Source organism: Pteronotus mesoamericanus, unplaced genomic scaffold, assembly GCF_021234165.1.
Source record: "Pteronotus mesoamericanus isolate MK-2021 breed Mesoamerican mustached bat unplaced genomic scaffold, CSHL_Meso_final contig_42, whole genome shotgun sequence".
In the NCBI taxonomy this organism is placed as follows: domain Eukaryota; kingdom Metazoa; phylum Chordata; class Mammalia; order Chiroptera; family Mormoopidae; genus Pteronotus; species Pteronotus mesoamericanus.
In genome coordinates, this window is record NW_026555157.1 from 2,675,905 (window position 1) to 2,690,149 (window position 14,245).

General features: G+C 34.3%; 1 protein-coding gene across 1 annotated transcript in view; it reads left to right on the forward strand.

The window, feature by feature from the left end:
• SLC9C1 (solute carrier family 9 member C1) overlaps positions 1–14,245 on the forward strand; it is a 111,655-nt gene that overhangs the window by 29,615 nt on the left and 67,795 nt on the right. Inside the window, exons 9-10 of the mRNA XM_054577257.1 lie at positions 3,403–3,546; positions 4,741–4,915. Of these exons, the coding sequence (XP_054433232.1) occupies positions 3,403–3,546; positions 4,741–4,915 (319 nt within the window). The remainder of the gene's footprint in view (positions 1–3,402; positions 3,547–4,740; positions 4,916–14,245) is intronic.

Here is a 14,245-nt window from a genome sequence, read left to right on the forward strand (position 1 = left end):
CATATGGAACATTAATGCCATCATCCTGGAGCTGGTCAGTGCCAACCAAATTCCTGCAGTTGAGAGACCTGTGTCACCAGAAGTCATAGTCATGGCTGTTTCTTGTATGAGCAGGAACTGGAACTGCTGGTGCCTGCAATATGCTTACAAAGAAACTGACAGTATGTGAGTTTTTTCTATCATTTTGTTAGTACAGCCTCTTCTATAATTACCACCTGATTAGTATATTATGTTTATTTCAATCACTGTTACACCTTCACCTTCTTGCTCTAACTGAAAGAGAGAGAGATCTCTCTTGAAGGTATTAGTTCCCTTGCATTCCTTAGAAGTCATTGTATCTTTCTCACCTGCTTCCCTGGTACTACTAAGCCTAGAGTTGAGATAGGTTCTGTACTTCTGTCATTGAGATATCATTGTTTCTCCTTCCTCTCCCTAAGCACCTAATTTTGAAGCTCATGACATGCAATTATACCGCCTGCCACCTTCTTGGTTGTAGTTACCCTAGACCCCTATGAAGACCCTCACATCTCCTCGACACTGTGACTGCCCTCCAACATTACTTTATCAGCATTCTTAGTGATGTCATTCAACAGCCACACAGTTGATCCTTCTACTCCCTCACCTTTCATTTCTTGGACCTCCTCTTCTCCTGTGAGCACATCCACTATCCTGCTTCAGTCGCCCACTTATATGGTCATACAAATAACCACTTCATAATCTCAATTTCAAGAATCTTAGTATCTAAAATAAGATACGTACCAGCTTCTACTCTCCAAAATAGTTGAAACCCGAGATAATAATGATAAACCTGATTACACCCCACAATAAACTACAGCAGACCCATACTACTTTTTAAGAGCAGAGGTGCACCATCTCTCATCTTTTCAGCTTTCACCCACCAGGACCCCACTTGTAACAATTCCACAAACATACTGAGGCAATAATGCAGTGATCCTATGATCTTATACTGATCCTTATCCGCCTCACTTCCTCCTTTCTCAGATCACTTCTTTTGTTTAAAATCATCTCATTTCTCATCTCATTTGACTGCAAGTCAAAGTTGTTTTAATGGGAAGCAAAGTCCTATGATATGTCCCTCCATTATTTCTGAGATCCATTTCTACCACTTTCATCCTTACCTAGCTTGTTCTAGCCACACTGATCACCTTGCTGTTTCTCAGACATGCCAGACATGCTCCTACTTGAGCTTGTGTCCTTCTGTGTCTGGTCTTGAAATGTGCCTACATACTGGCATACTTCCCTTACATATGGGTGAAGTAGCTGTATCATTTCTTTCATACTTCTATTCAGACATTACCTTGTTAGAAAGGAATTCTGCAAGTAGGAACTACTTCCTTGCAATCTTGTATAATCTTTTATTCAAGGCAAATTGGCATCCCTAAAATATCCATTCCATAAGTTCTTATCATTCTTCTAAGCTAGCAGTGGTACAACAATGGGCAATAAAAATAATGTGGATGCAGATCAACAGAGTCAAAATCTATGAGGAAAAGAGTATAGGACTTCCAATATTTAAAAACTTTCCCCAGGTGAAACTTACATACAGACAAAGTTGTCGCCTTCTGTTGCCATAAAAGATCTAGGTTTATTAGCATAACTCATGATTATAAAATGAAAGAAAGGGATTTTAAAAATATTTAGAAGCTCTTTTTTGGTGTTCCTTGACTTATTATATATCCACACATGCACACGTCTATTAGATGGGTTTAGACCTTGGTTGTTTGGCTCACACCACTATGAATCTGACAGAGACTGATTCCTTAGAAAATCTGGTTTCTTCCTCATCAGGTTTCTCTCATTAATTTCTACCATACATGAAAGGTCTTGACAGCTTCTCAAGACTTATGGATTAATTAATTTGATCATACTTTAGGCTAATTAATGAGTAATTTTTGGTTTTTGGTGATATTTTTCCACAATGTTAAGGTTAATTTTTAAATCATGTAATTGTCAAATGAGTAGTAAAGTATGATGCTGACTCATATTCACCGATTCCTTGGCTGAATCAACCTACTCGATGTTTACAAGTGATTTCTTTAATTGTATGGTTAGGTGGATAAAATGCTTTGAGAAATTTTTTGTGTGTGTGTGGGGAGATGCTTATGTTTATTGTGCAACAATTAGATTGCTTTTGATAGGAAAGTCAAAAGAAGAATAAAAAATAGAAAAATTATACAGTTGTCATAAAGTGTATCTTAGTCTGTTTCCCTCCAAGTTAATGTTGGATGCAATATTTAAATCCAGAGAATAACAGAATTTAAATTATGGCCACACATATACAAGATATGGATCATAGAGTCATCAGACTAAATTCAATCATAGAAAAAATATTTTGAATGATTTACCTTAATATTTTCTCGGCTAGAATGCTTCATATTGAATTTTTCTCTGATAATGCCTAGGTATTTTTACCCCTTAGATATAGTTCAGAAGCAGAGATTTCTTGTAAATGTAAAAGAAAAAGTTTTGCTTTTAGTATTAAATTTATTTTTAAGCAAAAGCTTTTTCCTGGAGAAGAGATAAAAGTTTTCTTTACAGGGTTTCAGGGACAGAGTTCAACAGCATGTGGATAAAACCAAGCTACCTTCCTCTCATAAAATTGTATTCACCTGACTTTTTAAACTTTTCAATTAATTTTGTTATAACAGTTGACATCAAAGACATGAACTATATAGGAAGACAATGAGAAATCAGTTTTAAGTAGCTTTGTTTGGTCCCAACACCCAAACATGAAAATATGCCCCATATTGGGTTTGAGTGTGCTTTTTCAACTGCTTTGCATGCAGCACGTGAGCTTTGGGAATGACACGGAGTTTTCCTGGGCTCCGGAGCACGTGGATAAACACATGCTCACAAATCCCAAATGGAGAATCTACAAGGGGCATTCATATGAATAAAAGAGTCATTCATATCTTCCAAGTGCTTTCTAAATTTTAGGCAAAGGCTTAATTCTCTCACTATGTAAGTCAGACTAGCAGTTCAGTATTCCCTTTCAAGATCAATGATTTTAGTTCTTCCTCTTTATACAAGGATTTCACAGTCAGTGTTTCTGAGCTGTGTGAATTGTGATGTCTGAAAGAGTTTTGTCAAAATAGCATAACTGCAACCTAAACCTGTCTTTCAAAGTCAATCTGAAAAGGAAGACACTGATTTACAATCAGAGTAAACTGGTTAAAATTGCTTTAGAATTGTTTATTTATTTGCTTTAATGCTCCTTTCTCCCTAGATAAATTATAAGCCCCTTGAATGTTGATGAATACTTTATTCATCTTTACTTTCTTGATAGTGCCTAACACAACGCCTTACTCATAGATGAGCCTTGCAATAAATATGGTAATTAACCATAATTAACTCTATTTATTGTTTTTTCTGAAAATGCAGATTCTGGAATTGTCTATCATTTGTGGCTTTTCTTATGGTGTTTACTTTCATTGGACTTCTAATTCCTGCACATACCTATTTATATATATCATTTGCTGACATATACTACTCATTAAATATCTACTTCACACTTATTGTTTTAAGGTAAGAATATCATTTAAAGTTTTCTATTTATAAGACACTGAATAAAACTGAAGATAATCTTGTAAATAATAAAAATGTTTCAAATTCCTTAGAATGAAAATTTGATACTTAAACATCCCAAGAAATCATCAGCAAATTAGTGCTAAGGTGTTTCTTTGTTTGTTTGTTTTTAGTGGGTTATTTTTAGCTTTTAATTGCATTTCAAAGCAATGCAAGACCCCTGTAAGAATTTTGAACATTAGAAAAAAGGAAAAAAATATCTTACAACTTTACTATGTAGAGGCAACTGCTATTAACATTTGATGCATTTCATCCAGTGGTTTTTCTTTATCTATGAGGGCTCATGAAGTTAAACACCTATCATAAATTTTTTAAAAAATTGTGTTGTTTGCTTAATGTTGTGTAACAAGTAATTTTCTGCTAATCATGGTTGGAAATAGCTCTTCAAAATCATAAGGAAATCCTCTTTGTTAAATGCTTTTTTTGCTCTGATAGTTTTTGTAGTCCCTTTTCCAATGTAAAGAGATGGGAAAGAGTCTGTCCACGTAGGTGAAAAGGAGATGACAGACAGAGGAAAACTGCCAAACTGGAGTCTCGCAGTTCTTTTATCCCCATCATTCAAACTGTGAACATTTTATACTTCCCTCTAGGAAAATCAGTTGGGAGTCGACAGCAAGTCAGCTAGTGCCAAGTAAATGAAAATTAGTCCCAAATTATCAGATACAATTAGTATAAAATATAGAAATGATATGTAACTAATAGAAGAAATGGAAATGAGTTGATCAAAGTTGCACAGATTTAGCAAGATTTAAGTCTACCAAAATGAAAGGGAGAGCTTTTTTCCTTGTTTCTTATTCATTAGATTTGTTTTTATTTCTCTTTGGGATCCCAGAATAAGATATATATCTACAAAATGTCTCTAACTTCTTTTTTGCCTAAAGAAATGCCACACAAAGGTGATGTGGACTTTCTCAGCAGGAAGAAAAAGAAGATTTAATGGCTCTCTTGGCATGTCTCTCTATGGAATGCCTTCTGTCTTCCTTTGATTCTATGCCAACAGCGGGTGAAAGAAGGCTCACTTGTCTGAGAGTTGGCAATTCCACAAAGAATAGATTAGAAGGAATAGAGTAGGATGAAATGGGAAGAAGTTTTTATGACTAGAATAACTTTTTTACAATTTGTTTTTTCTTTTAGGCTTCTGGTCTTTCTATTATTGAGCCCTGTTTTGTCTCGACTTGGTGATGGGTTCAGCTGGCGCTGGGCATTCATTATGGTCTGGAGTGAAATGAAAGGGGTGCCTAATATAAACATGGCCCTTCTGCTCGCCTACTCTAACCTTCCTCTTGGAACTGAGAGGGAAAAATTGCAAGTAAAGAAACATGTATTTTTTAAATATTTAATCAAAATTGTTGCTGCATTAAAATATGCTTTTGTAGTGAAGCAGTTCAACCCTACTTGGACTATGGGGGTGACTTAGCCATGATGGCAAGACTGGGCAGAGAAGGAACAACTGGAAACTTTCTTCTTCCCCACTCTAGCTTTGGGGTCCCCAAACCCCTTCCTCACACACCTAAAAATAGTTTATTATGAAGGTTAGAGGAATTAAAACATAAATTACTTAAAATAGTATTTGATATAGGGTATGCACTCCATAAATGTTTTTATTTTTATTTACTCCTAATGCCTACTCAAGAAAAAAGCAGAAACCTACTTATGATTGGCTCTGTTGCCTTTTGTAACTTTATGAGTCTACATTCCATAATGCTAGGAACCAAAACATATTAATTGTCAAGTGAAGTTATATCCAAGGTAGTACCCCTAAACTCTCCTTAACAGAACACAATGGTCATGACTCTCCCTCTACTTCCTCTGAAGGTAAGATCTGTGTAAGAAATTTTTTTATGCAGACATCATAATGCGTCTAATACTTCCACTGTGATTTTTGGCATAAATTCCAAAAATAAAGGGAGTAACAGCAAGGTAATTATTTTATGACCAATTAAATAATAATCTAAACATTAAAAAACTAAATATTCAAACTCTGTTTTTAAACCAAAATTATATAATATTACATGGCCTCCTCTTTCTTTTTAAGCTATCTCAATCTGCCTGAATAATCAAAAGCAGTGTCATTACCATACTTACCGGTGTAGTGAATGACATTGCACATGAATCTAGATTCTGAAATTTTTAATTAGCTGCTATTCGCTGTGTGGCCAGCAGCAAGTTATTTAATTCCCACCCCCATCCCATATGTCAGTTTCCTCATTCTAAGATAGACTTAATAATAATACCGGCAGTTTGCTAGTAATTGTTTAACAAGTAACTTTCTTGGGGTGGGAGGAGCCCTAATATGTAGAATTTACCAATTTCTGTTGTGTGATCACTCTCACCAACAGATCGTCAATCAGCTCATAAACTTCCTGCAAATGTAACAATGAGATCTCATAAACTGTAAGAGTCAGCTCTAGCACGCCACTATCTCAAAGGGTTATTATGAGAAATTGAAAATATATATAAAATACATAATATGTTGTTTAACATATAGTAAATGTACAATAAATATGAGCTATGATGGTGATGATGATGATGATGATGATGATGATAATGAAGCAATGTAGACTTTTTTTGAAATAAAACCTTAGTAAATACAGTGGTACCTTAGTACTCATTATTAATTTGTCCCGATGAGTGTCAAACAAGCAACGATTGATGAACCACTTTCTTTTGTGGAGTGGCATTGTGACTCATACAAGTTCTAGCAAGTGCAAAGAGTAGAGAGCAAGCATCAAATGCTGAAACACTTTTTCTCATCAAAACGCAACGAGTACCAGGTATGATGAGTTCTCAACAAGTACCAACAAGCCAAGTACCGAGGAACCACTGTAAAATCATTTAACGAAAAGACCTCACTAGCAATAACTAGTTCAGAAGAAAGTAACATTCCCTCCTTTCTTAAATTTGGCTGAACCCTACACCTACCTTATTAATACTCCTAAAGAGATACTACAGTACCATAAAATGTTTAAAATATTAACTTAATCCTGTCTCTGCTATTCACAAGTTAAATGACATTTAAAAAAAGGTGGAATAAGAAATGTAGACATGGAATACTTCTGTGGAAAAAAAAGAAACTAAAAAGAATCAAAGAGAATTTCTATAATTTAAAAATATCTTATCTGAAATAACGAATTTTGTTTATATGCTAATAGTAGATTGAACTGCAGAGGGTAAAAATAAACAATCTTGAATGAATATGTTCCAAACAAGAGTGGGAAATTATATGAAGCAAAAACTAAAAACTAAAAGAAAAAATAGACAAATTTTATTTTGAGACTTTAACACATTTCTTGTAATTTGTTCAACAAATTATACAGCAAGGATATGGAAGAAATGAACAACACCATCAACCAACAGGATGTAGTTTACATGTATAGAATTATATTAATATAGAAAGAACACTCAACAGAATTCAACATCCATCATGATAAAAATCTCAAAAAATAGAAGTAGAAGGGAACCTCTTATTATCAATAAAGAGCATCTAAAAAATCTATAGGTAATATTATAACTAGTAGTGAAAGACTACTTTCTCCCTAAGATTGGGAACAATGCAAAAATATCTACTCTCACTTTCTCTTATTGACTATCATGATGGAAGTCCTAGCCTCTACTATAAGACAAACAGAAAAAAAATGTATGAATATTGAAAAGAAATTAAGCAATCTCTATTTGCAGATGGTATGATTATCCATATTGAAAATCTCAAAGATTTTCAAGAAAAAAAACAGAAGAAAAATAAAAAACCTCCTAGAACCAATCAGTGAGTTCATCAAAATCTCAGAATATAATATAAACATAAAAAAATCAAATGTATTTCTATATACTGGCAATGAGTGCAAGGGAACAAACTAAAGACACAATACAATTGTACAATTGTTCAAGAAAATAAAAAGGTAGGAGAATGACAATAACAAAAACAAATTTAGAAAAGAAGAATAAGATTGGAGGGGTCAGTATACTGCATTTTAAAATAGTATTACATTTTTAGAAATGGAGACTGCATAGTATTTACACAGAGAAAGACACATGGAACAGAATAAAGAACCTAGAAATACATCCACTCAAAAATTCCCAACTGATTTTTGATAAAGGTACAAAAGCAATTCAGTGATGAATAGTCTTATTAACAAATGGCGCTGAAGAACTAGACATTCATAGGCAAAAAAAAAAAAAAAAAATTAACCTTGACCTAATTATCACATCTTTCACAAAAGCTAATTCAAAATGGACCACGGAATTAAATATAAAATATAAAACTGAAAAAAAAATTGGGATAAAATCTGTGGAATGTAGCATTGGGCAGAGTTCTTAGATTTGACACCAAAAGCACAATCCATAAAAAAGATATTTTTATAAAAATGAAAAATTTTTTACTCTAAAGAAGACCAAGTTAAGAAGATTAAAGACATGCTTTGCCCTAAAAATAATATTTGCAAACCTCACATCTGACAAAGTTTCATATTTAGAATATATAAAGAATTCTTAAAACTACAAAACAAAAGAAAAAACAGTCTATCTATGAAGTACATGAAGAGACACCTCACTAAAAAAGATATGCAAATAATAAATAAGCATTAAAAGATGGTCAACAACATTAGCTATTAGGGACAGGCAAATTAACACCACAAAGAAATATAATAACAACCCCAATTACTGTTGAGAGTGCAGAGAAAGCATACCACTCATACACTGCTATTAAAAATAATCAGTCACTCTGAAAAAAGATTTGCCAGTTACATTTTTAAAAATTATACATGTAACAACCATACAGCCCAGCAATTGTTCTCCTGAGGATTTATCCTAGAGAAATAAAACTTAGGTGTACACAAAACCCTATATAAATTTTTAGAGTAGCTATGTTTTTAATGTTTTATTATTTATACTATTACAGTTGCCCCATTTCCTCCCGTTTGCCCCCTCCACAAAGCCCACCCCCTAATTCCATAATCAATCCCCACACCATTGTCCAGGTCCATGGGTCCTTCATGTATGTTCTTTCACTAAGCCCTTCACATTCTTTCAGTCAGTTTCCACCTCTCTCCTCCCCTGTTACAGCTGTCTCTCTATTCCATGATTCCATGCCTCTGGTTCTATTTTGCTCATTAGTTTCTTTTGTTCATTCGTTTTCTCTTATAAGTGAGATCATATGATATTTGTCTTTCATCAACTGACTTATTTCACTTAGCATAATAGTCTCCAGGTCCACCCATGCTGTTGGAAGAAGCAGGAATTCCTTCTTTTTTGTTTCTGCTGTGTAGTATTCCATTGTGTAACTGTACCACAGGTTTTTATATCCACTTATCTACTTATGGGCACTTAGGCTGTTTCCAGATCTTGGCTGTGGTAAATAACACTGCTATAAACATGGGGCTGTATAAATTCTTTTGAATTTGTGTTTTGGGATTCTTATGGTATATTCCCAGCAGTGGAATCACTGGGTCAAAAGATGGTTCCATTTTTAATTTTTTGAGGAAACTCCACAGTGTTTTCCACAGTAGATGCACCAGTCTGCATTCCTACCAACAATGCACTAGGGTTCCCTTTTCTTCACATCCTTGCCAGCACTTGTTTGTTGATATATTAATGATAGCTATTTTGGCAGGTGTGAGGTGATATCTCACTATGATTTAATTTGAATCTCTCTGATGGCTAGTGATATTGAGCATCTTTTTATATGTCTCTGGGTTCTCTGTATGCCCTCCTTGGGGAAGTGTCTATTCAGGTCCTTCCCCCATTTTTTAATTGGGTTGTTTGTCTTCCTGGTGTTGAGCCGTATGAGCTCTTTCCATATTTTGGGGACTATGCCCTTGCCTGATATATTGTTGGTAAATACTCCCATACAGTCATTTTCCTTTCCATTTTGATGCTGGTTTCTTTAGCCATGTAGAAGCTTTTTGATGTAGTCCCATTTGTTTATTTTTTCCTTTATTTCCCTTGCCTTAGAAGATATGTTGACAAAAATATTGCTATGTGAGATATCTGAAATTTTACTGCTTATGTTTTCTGTTAGGATTTTTATGTTATCACAACTTCTATTTGTCTTTTGCCCATTTTGAATTTATTCTGGTGTATGGTGTAAGCTGGTTTTCTAGTTTCATTTTTTTTTTTTTTGCACGTACCAGCCCAGTTCTCCCAATACCATTTATTGAAGAGACAGTGTTTACTCCATTGTATGTGCATGCCCCCCCATGTGAAATATTAATTGACCATGAAGATATGGGTTTATTTCTGGGTTCTCTATTCTGTTTCATTGATCTATGTGTCTATTCTTATGTCAGTACCAGATTGTTTTGTCTACAGTGGCCTTGTGGTATAGTTTGTTAAAAGGTAGTGTGATCCCTCCAACTCTGTTTTTCTTTCACAAGATTGCTGAAGCAAACCGTGGTCTTTTGGTTCTATATAAATTTGTGGAACATTTGTTCTAGACCTGTGAAATATATGATTGGTATTTTAATAGCAATTGCATTGACTCTATAAATTGCAGTGGGTATTATAGGCATTTAAATGATGTTAATTCTTCCAACCCATGATCACAGAATATGCTTCCATTTATTTGTATCTTCCTCAAATTTATCTCTTCAATGTTCTATAGTTTTCCAAGTACAGGTTTTTTACGTCCTTGGTTAAATTTATTTCTAGATACTTTATTTTTTGTTGTTGTTTTCATAGTAAATCGGATTTTTCTTAGTTTCTCTTCCTGATAGTTCATTGTTGGTGTGCAAAAATGCCATAGATTTCTGAATATTGACTTTTTATCACCCTACTTTGCAAACTTCACTTACTAGATCAAGTAGTGTTTTGGTGGAGCCTATAGGGTTTTCTCTGTACACTGTCATGTCATCTATGAATAATGGCAGTTGTATTTCCTCCTTTCCAATTTGGATGCATTTTATTTCTTCTTCTTGTCTGATTGCTGTGGCTAAGATTTCCAGTATACTGCATTGAATGAGAGCGGCAAAAGCAAATCTTGTTCCTGATCTTAAGGGGAACACTTGTAGTTTTTACCCATTGAGTATGAGGTTAGCAGTAGGTTTTATGTATATGGCCTTTATTATGTTGAAGTGTGCTCCCTCTCTGCTGAGTGTTATTTTTTTTATCATAAATGGGTGCTGGATTTTATCAATGCTTTCTCTGCATCTATTGATATGATCATGTGATTTTTGTTTTGTCTTTTATTTATGTGATATATCACATTTACTGATTTGCATATATTGTACCATCTTTGCATCCCTGGAATAAATCCCACTTTATCATGGTGTATGATATTTTCAGTGTATTGCTGGATCCAGAGTGTGAATATTTTATTGAGGATTTTAGCATCTATGTTCATCAGAGATATTGGCCTGAAATTTTCTCTTTTTTGTGTCTTTACCTGGTTTTGGGATTAGGATGATGCTGGCCTTGTTAAAAAGAGTTTGGGAGTCTTCCTTCTTCTTGAATTTTTTGGAATAATTTGAGAAGGATAGGAGTTAGTTCTTATTGAATGTTTGGTAAAATTTGCTTGGGAAGCCCCTTGTTTGAGAGCTTTTTGGCACCAGGAGTTTTTTTAAATTACTGTTTCAATTTTGCTAGTTGTTATTGGTCCATTCAGGTTTTGTGTTTCTTCCTGATTCAGTTTTGGAAGATGGTATGTTTCTAGAAATTTATCCATTTTGCCAAGGTTATAAAATTATTTGGCAAATAGTTGTTAATAGTAATTTCTTATAATCTTTTGTATTTCTGTGGTATTAGTTGTTACTTCTCTACTTTTCACTTCTGATTTTATTTATTTGGGTCCTCTCCCTTTTTTTCTTGATGAGCCTGGCTAAAGGTTTGTCAATTTTGTTTATCTTTTCAAAGAACCAGCTCATGGATTCATTGATCTTTTGAACTGTTTTTTAGTCTTTATGTCATTTATTTCTGCTCTGATATTGATTATTTCCATCCTTCTACTCATTCTATTCTTTGTTTGTTGTTCTTCTGTTTATTTTAGGTATAGAATTAGGTTATTTATTAGAGATCTTTCTATCTTATGTAGGCAGGTAGTCATGCAATGAACTTGCCTCTCAGGACTGCTTTCACTGTGTCCCATAAATTTTGAGATGTTGCGTTTTCATTTTCATTTGTTTCCAGGTACTTTTTGATTTTTTCCTTGATCTCATTGTTAACCCATTTGTTATTTAATAACATGTCATTCAGCCTCCATGTATCTAAGTGTTTTGAGTTTTTGTCTTGAGGTTGATTTCTAGTTTCAAGGCCATTGTGATCTGAAAAGATGCTTGATATGATATTAATTTTCTTGAATTTGCCACGGCTTATTTTGTGTCCTATCACGTAGTCTATCTTTGAAAATGATCCATGTACCTTTGAGAAGAATGTGTATTTTGCTTCTTAGGTGAAATGTTATGTAAATAGCCATTAAATCCATTTGATCTAGCATGACTTTGGTCCCCTTATATCCTCGTTGATTTTTTTTTGTCTGGAAGATCTGTCCACTGTTTACAGTGAGGTGTCAAAATCCCCTATTATTACTGTATTGCTGTTGATCTCTTTCATAAAGCCCTACAAGATTTACTTTATATATTTAGGTGCTCCTATATTGGGTGCAGATGTTTACAAAGGTTATATCCTCTGGTTGGACTACTCCCTGAAATTTTATGCAGTGACCTTCTTTGGCTCTTGTTAAGGTCTTAGATTTGAAGTCTTATTTGTCTAATATAAGTATTGCTACCCCAGCTTTCTTTCATGTCCATTTTCATAGAATATTTTTTTCCATCCCTTCACTTTCAGCCTGTGTAAATCTTTTTGTTCCAACGTGGGTCTCTTGTAGACAGCGCATATGCAGGTTATGCTTTCTTATCTAATCAAGTACCCTATATCTTTTGATTGGAGTATGTAATCAATTAACATTTAAAGTTATTATTGATAGGTAATTATTCACTGCCATTTCCCCCTTTGTACCTGTGTTCCTCTCCCTCCCTATTTTCTCTTCTTCTTAAAGCAGTCCCTTTAGCATCTCTTACAATGCTGATTTAGTGGAAATGTATTTCTTTAGCCCTTTTTTAAAATCCGGGAATCTCTTTATGTTGCTTTCCTTTTAAATAAGAGCCTTGGTGGATAGAGTAGTCTTGGTTGCAGGTCCTTACTTTTCATTACTTGGAATATTTCATGCCAATCCCTTCTGGCCTGTAGTGTTTCTGTTGAGAATTCAGCTGATAGCCTTATCAGGGATCCTTTATAGGTAACTAGCTGTTTCTCTCTTGCTACCTTTCAGGTTCTCTTTTTGTCTTTAAATCTTGCCATTTTAATTGTGATGTGACTTGGCGTAGGCCTCTTTAAGCTCATCTTTATTGGGACTCTGTGCTTCCTGAACTTGCATGAATTTCTCAGTCACCAAGTTGGGGGATTTTTCTGTTACAATTTTTTTCAAGCAGGTTTTCTAAACCTTGCTCCCTTTCTTCTTTTCCTAATATCCATATAATGCATTGTTACATTCATGTTGTCCCAAAGCTCCCTTAAACTATCCTCATTCTCCTAGAGTCTTTTTTTTTTATTTTGTCTCTCTTACTGGGTGTTTTCTTTTTTTTATCTTGTCTTCCAACTCATTGATTCTATACTCTGTCTATCCTGCTTTTAATTTCTTCCAGTGTGTTCTTCATTTCAGATGCTTCATTCTTCATTTTCAACTGATTCTTACTCAGGCTTTCTATAGCCTTTTTTATGCTATGTAGCTCCCACTAAGTCCTTGTATTTCTCACTAAGTTTCTTGAGCATCCTTATAACCATTACTTTAAACTTTATGTCTGATAAATTGCTTGCCTCAATTTCATTTAGCTCTTTTTCTGGAGATTCCTCTTTTCTTTCATTTGGAGTTTTTTCTTTGTCTCCCCATTTTACTTGTCACTTTGTGTTTCTTTCTATATGTTACATTGATCTGCTTTGACTCTCTGTCTTGTGGAGTGGACTTATGTGTTAAGAGTTCCTGTTGGACTGAGTAGTGCAAACTCTTTGATCTCCTGATCTGGATGTTCTAGGGATGTCCTTTTTGTGGGTTTTGTTGACTCTCTTGTAGTATTTGGGTCCTGCTTGTTATTGGTCCATTTGTACGTTGGGAACTCCCCTCCAGCTTGCTGACTAATAGGCTAAACAGGTACCATGCCTTGGATGCTGTTGCATAGGTGCTGGCAGAATAAAGCAAAACAACACCAAAGCAAGGAACACCCTAAATCATAACAGCAATATCAATGACAAGAGAGCAGAAAACAATAAAACAGAAAAAGAAGTGGAATATTAGAGAAGGGAAAAAGGAAAGAGAATATGAGAAGACCAAAGGAAAGAGAACTGATTATGAGAAGAGAAACTGGAAGGGAACTAAAACTAATAATGAATGAAAAATGAAAATGGGGAAAAGGAACATAGAAAAAGCAACAAAAATAGTAAAAGGAGAGAAGAAGGGAACAATGGAGTAATCAAAATAAGAGTAAAATAGGAGATATGAAAGAAAAATTAGAGCACCAAAAAGAAAAGAAAAAAATAGATAAAAAATAATAAAAGAGTATGAAAAAGGAAAATAGAAAAAATAGTGAAAAAAAGAACTAAGTGGATTTGTCTCAGCAGAATTTAGTTCTTGCCTGATGGTTTCTCCTTTGGATACCAA